The 3,315-nt window shown below is 58.3% G+C and overlaps 1 protein-coding gene across 1 annotated transcript; it reads left to right on the forward strand.

Moving 5' to 3' along the window:
- Positions 1-2,106: 2,106 nt before the first annotated feature.
- On the forward strand, positions 2,107-2,982 carry LOC136366828 (proline-rich protein HaeIII subfamily 1-like). The gene has a single exon (XM_066328071.1). The coding sequence runs from the start codon at positions 2,107-2,109 to the stop codon at positions 2,980-2,982; it is 876 nt and encodes a 291-aa protein (XP_066184168.1).
- The last annotated feature ends 333 nt before the right edge of the window (positions 2,983-3,315 follow it).

Here is a 3,315-nt window from a genome sequence, read left to right on the forward strand (position 1 = left end):
GCTTCCTTCACTATGTGACCTTCACCTCCCATTTTTTGAGGCTATACCTACAGAATTTAAATTTAGGTTAATCCTTTGGCACCATCAGGTTCAAGACTCTCACCCTTGAAGACTAATGAGCTGCATTAAGATTAAATCCCATCAAGGAGAATACCAATGATTTTGCTCCTCAGTGCTCATTCAGATCCTCCCAAAATTGCTATCACAGTGCTCTGAGTCACACTGCCAAGGGGCTCACTGCTGCTGAGAAGCCCAATGGAGCTGGACTCACGTTGAGCAAGAGGGAGAGCCAGGTGGCCCCAGGAGGCCTCTTCCAACCTATGTTTCCCTGTGATTCTGACAGCAAAAGCCACTCTGTGGAAATAATAAACTGAAAACTATTGATGGAGCTTCTGCCTGCTGCTGCTGGTTTTGTGTGTAACATGGTCACAAACAGCTTTTTCTTCCATACCTGTCATATCAAGAATAAAAGTGATAGAGAGAATGCACAAGAAAAGAGCAATTTTTGTTAAGTCTTTGTCAAAAATGAAGAGCTGTGACCCTCTCATCGCTTTTACAGAAGTCCATAGGAACAGTAAGCCCATCCATAGTCACCACAGGCCATATGGGCAGATACACCCAAAATCCATGACCATTTTTGAAACATCAGCTGCTCGAAAGCAGCTTTAAAAAGAAACGAAGACACAAACCTACACAATGTGCAGGCATCACACAGCTGAACCAAACCCCTCCATCTGCCTCATGAAGATTGTCTCGGGATTTGGGCACAGATTTGTGCCTGAGCTTTGTGCTTCTCAGCCCTCTCAAACATGCAGTTTAAACGCTTCAGTAATCTCCAGTCTTTCAGGGTTAATGATCAGACTTAACTTTGAAGCCGCTGAACTTGTGAACCAGGATGTGTTGGGAAAGGCTGAGGCATGTAAAGATTAGCCCTTTCTCAGGAGGAGAGTGTTAGCTGGGGCGACTGCGAGGGTTTATGTTTGGTGGGATTTATCCGGCGGGGTGATGCCATGGCCCTGCTCACCCTCAGCAGCCTCCCTGCTCCGGGGAGCCCCAGCAGCTTCTCCCCCTTTGCTCCCTCCACGCTCATGCAGTGCTGCAGAACCAGCCGTCGGGGTCGTCCCATGGCTGCTGCATTCTGCTCGACGGGGTTGGAGGTTTTTAATTTGTTTCAGTTCGAATGAGATGAAACCCAGTCATTTATAACAACTTTTCTGCAAAGCATCCTTTCTGTGACCCTGCAGCTACTCACCCAAACCGAGTTAACCATCCCCTTGTGCGGCCGTGCCTTACAGAGCCCAGAACTCCGGCCAGGGGCAGCTCTGCCCGGCTCTGCCCAGGGCCAGCTCCTGCCGCCAGCCCGCCGTGTGCGGCTCCCAGGCAGCCAGGACAGCCCCTGCCGCACCTCGGGTTATCTGCCCCTCACTCCTCCCAGGCACAGCAAACATCCCCCAGGGGACTTCAGCTTTACAAGCTGGCAGGATATTACCCGGTATGAAAACACAAGCAGAGCAATTCTAATGAGACTCGAGACGCGTGAAAACTCATTTCTAAGAGAAATATATTCGAAACCTCCATTTCCCCGTCACATACTTAGAGATTAACGGAGCGATATTTGTAATGGTTAGAATTTCCCAGAGCCGCTCCTGGCGGGGATCGCGCGGCCAACAGCGCCACCGGCCGGCCAGCAGCGGGATAGGCCGGGCGTGGGGACACCGCGGCGGCGGGACACCCGGGGGACACCCGGGGGACACCCCAGGGGCTCAGGGGACACTCAGGTGTGCCCGTGTGTGCAGGCGCACCAATAACACGTGCAAATATATCTAAATGTGTGTGTGTGTGTAGGTGTGAACACATGCGGGAGCACGGACAGTTTATGTACATGTACACTGTGAGTGTATGCACACACTTACGAATATATTTATACGGATGTATATACACTTTTAGAATTTATACGCGTTTATATATCTATTATATATATATATTTATACACCCATATCTGTTTATACATAGTACACAAATGCATACAGAGACACACCCGCTGTGTGTGTACATACACGCACGGAGACATGTGTTTACCTATCCGCATTCTGTGTGTGTCTGTCTATGAATCGCCCCTGTCGCAGCTGGCGCTGTTGGTCGCAGCGGCCCCGGTTTCCCCGGCAGCGGCTCCGGTTTCCCCCGGCAGCGGCCCCGGTTTCCCCCGGCAGCGGCCCCGGTTTCCCCCAGCAGAGGCCCCGGTTCCCCGGCAGCGGCCCCGGTTTCCCCCGGCAGCGGCCCCGGGAAGGGCAGGCCGGCAGCGGCCCCGGTTTCCCCCGGCAGCGGCCCCGGTTCCCCGGCAGCGGCCCCGGTTCCCCGGCAGCGGCTCCGGTTTCCCCCGGCAGCGGCCCCGGTTTCCCCCGGCAGCGGCCCCGGTTTCCCCCAGCAGAGGCCCCGGTTCCCCGGCAGCGGCCCCGGTTTCCCCCGGCAGCGGCCCCGGTTTCCCCCGGCAGCGGCCCCGGTTTCCCCCGGCAGCGGCCCCGGTTCCCCGGCAGCGGCCCCGGTTCCCCGGCAGCGGCCCTGGTTTCCCCCGGCAGCGGCCCCGGTTTCCCCCGGCAGCGGCCCCGGTTCCCCGGCAGCGGCTCTGGTTTCCCCCGGCAGCGGCCCCGGCTCCCCCCGGCAGCGGCCCCGGGCAGGGCAGGCCGGCAGCGGCCCCGGTTTCCCCCGGCAGCGGCCCCGGTTTCCCCCGGCAGCGGCCCCGGTTTCCCCCGGCAGCGGCCCCGGTTTCCCCCGGCAGCGGCCCCGGTTCCCCGGCAGCGGCCCCGGTTCCCCGGCAGCTGCGCACGCCGCGGCCAGCGCGGGGAGCTGCAGCCCCGCACAGCCCCGGCCGCGCCGGGCAGGGCCGCGGGGAGGCGGGGAGGGCTCCGTGCCGCTGGGGAGCCCGATCCCGGGGCATGTGTCCCACTCCCGCAGGGCAGCTCTGCCAAGAGTGGAGGTGTTTGAAGCCTCGTAATGCCCGCACTCAGCTGCCGCTCCAGCTGCCGTGTAATACCAAAGCGCTCTCCTCATTTAGTTGCCCTCTGGTGTCCCCACAAGAGCTGACATAGGTGACAGGTGGGGATGGAAATACGAGCCGTGATGATTAGTCCAGGGCTCATTTAGAAATGCTGGTTGTGAGGCAGTGTTGGTGTGTCCCTGCCAGGGTGATGTGTCCCCTCACCCCCTAGTTTAGGGGCTGGAACACCCAAGCCTCTGCAAAGCCTGGCTTTCACAAGTCCAGCACCCCAGAAAGCTTCTGCTGCATCGTGGAAACCTATTTGGGCTCAAAGCAAGAAT

The sequence above is a fragment of the Sylvia atricapilla genome, chromosome 13 (genome assembly GCF_009819655.1).
Source record: "Sylvia atricapilla isolate bSylAtr1 chromosome 13, bSylAtr1.pri, whole genome shotgun sequence".
Lineage (NCBI taxonomy): Eukaryota > Metazoa > Chordata > Aves > Passeriformes > Sylviidae > Sylvia > Sylvia atricapilla.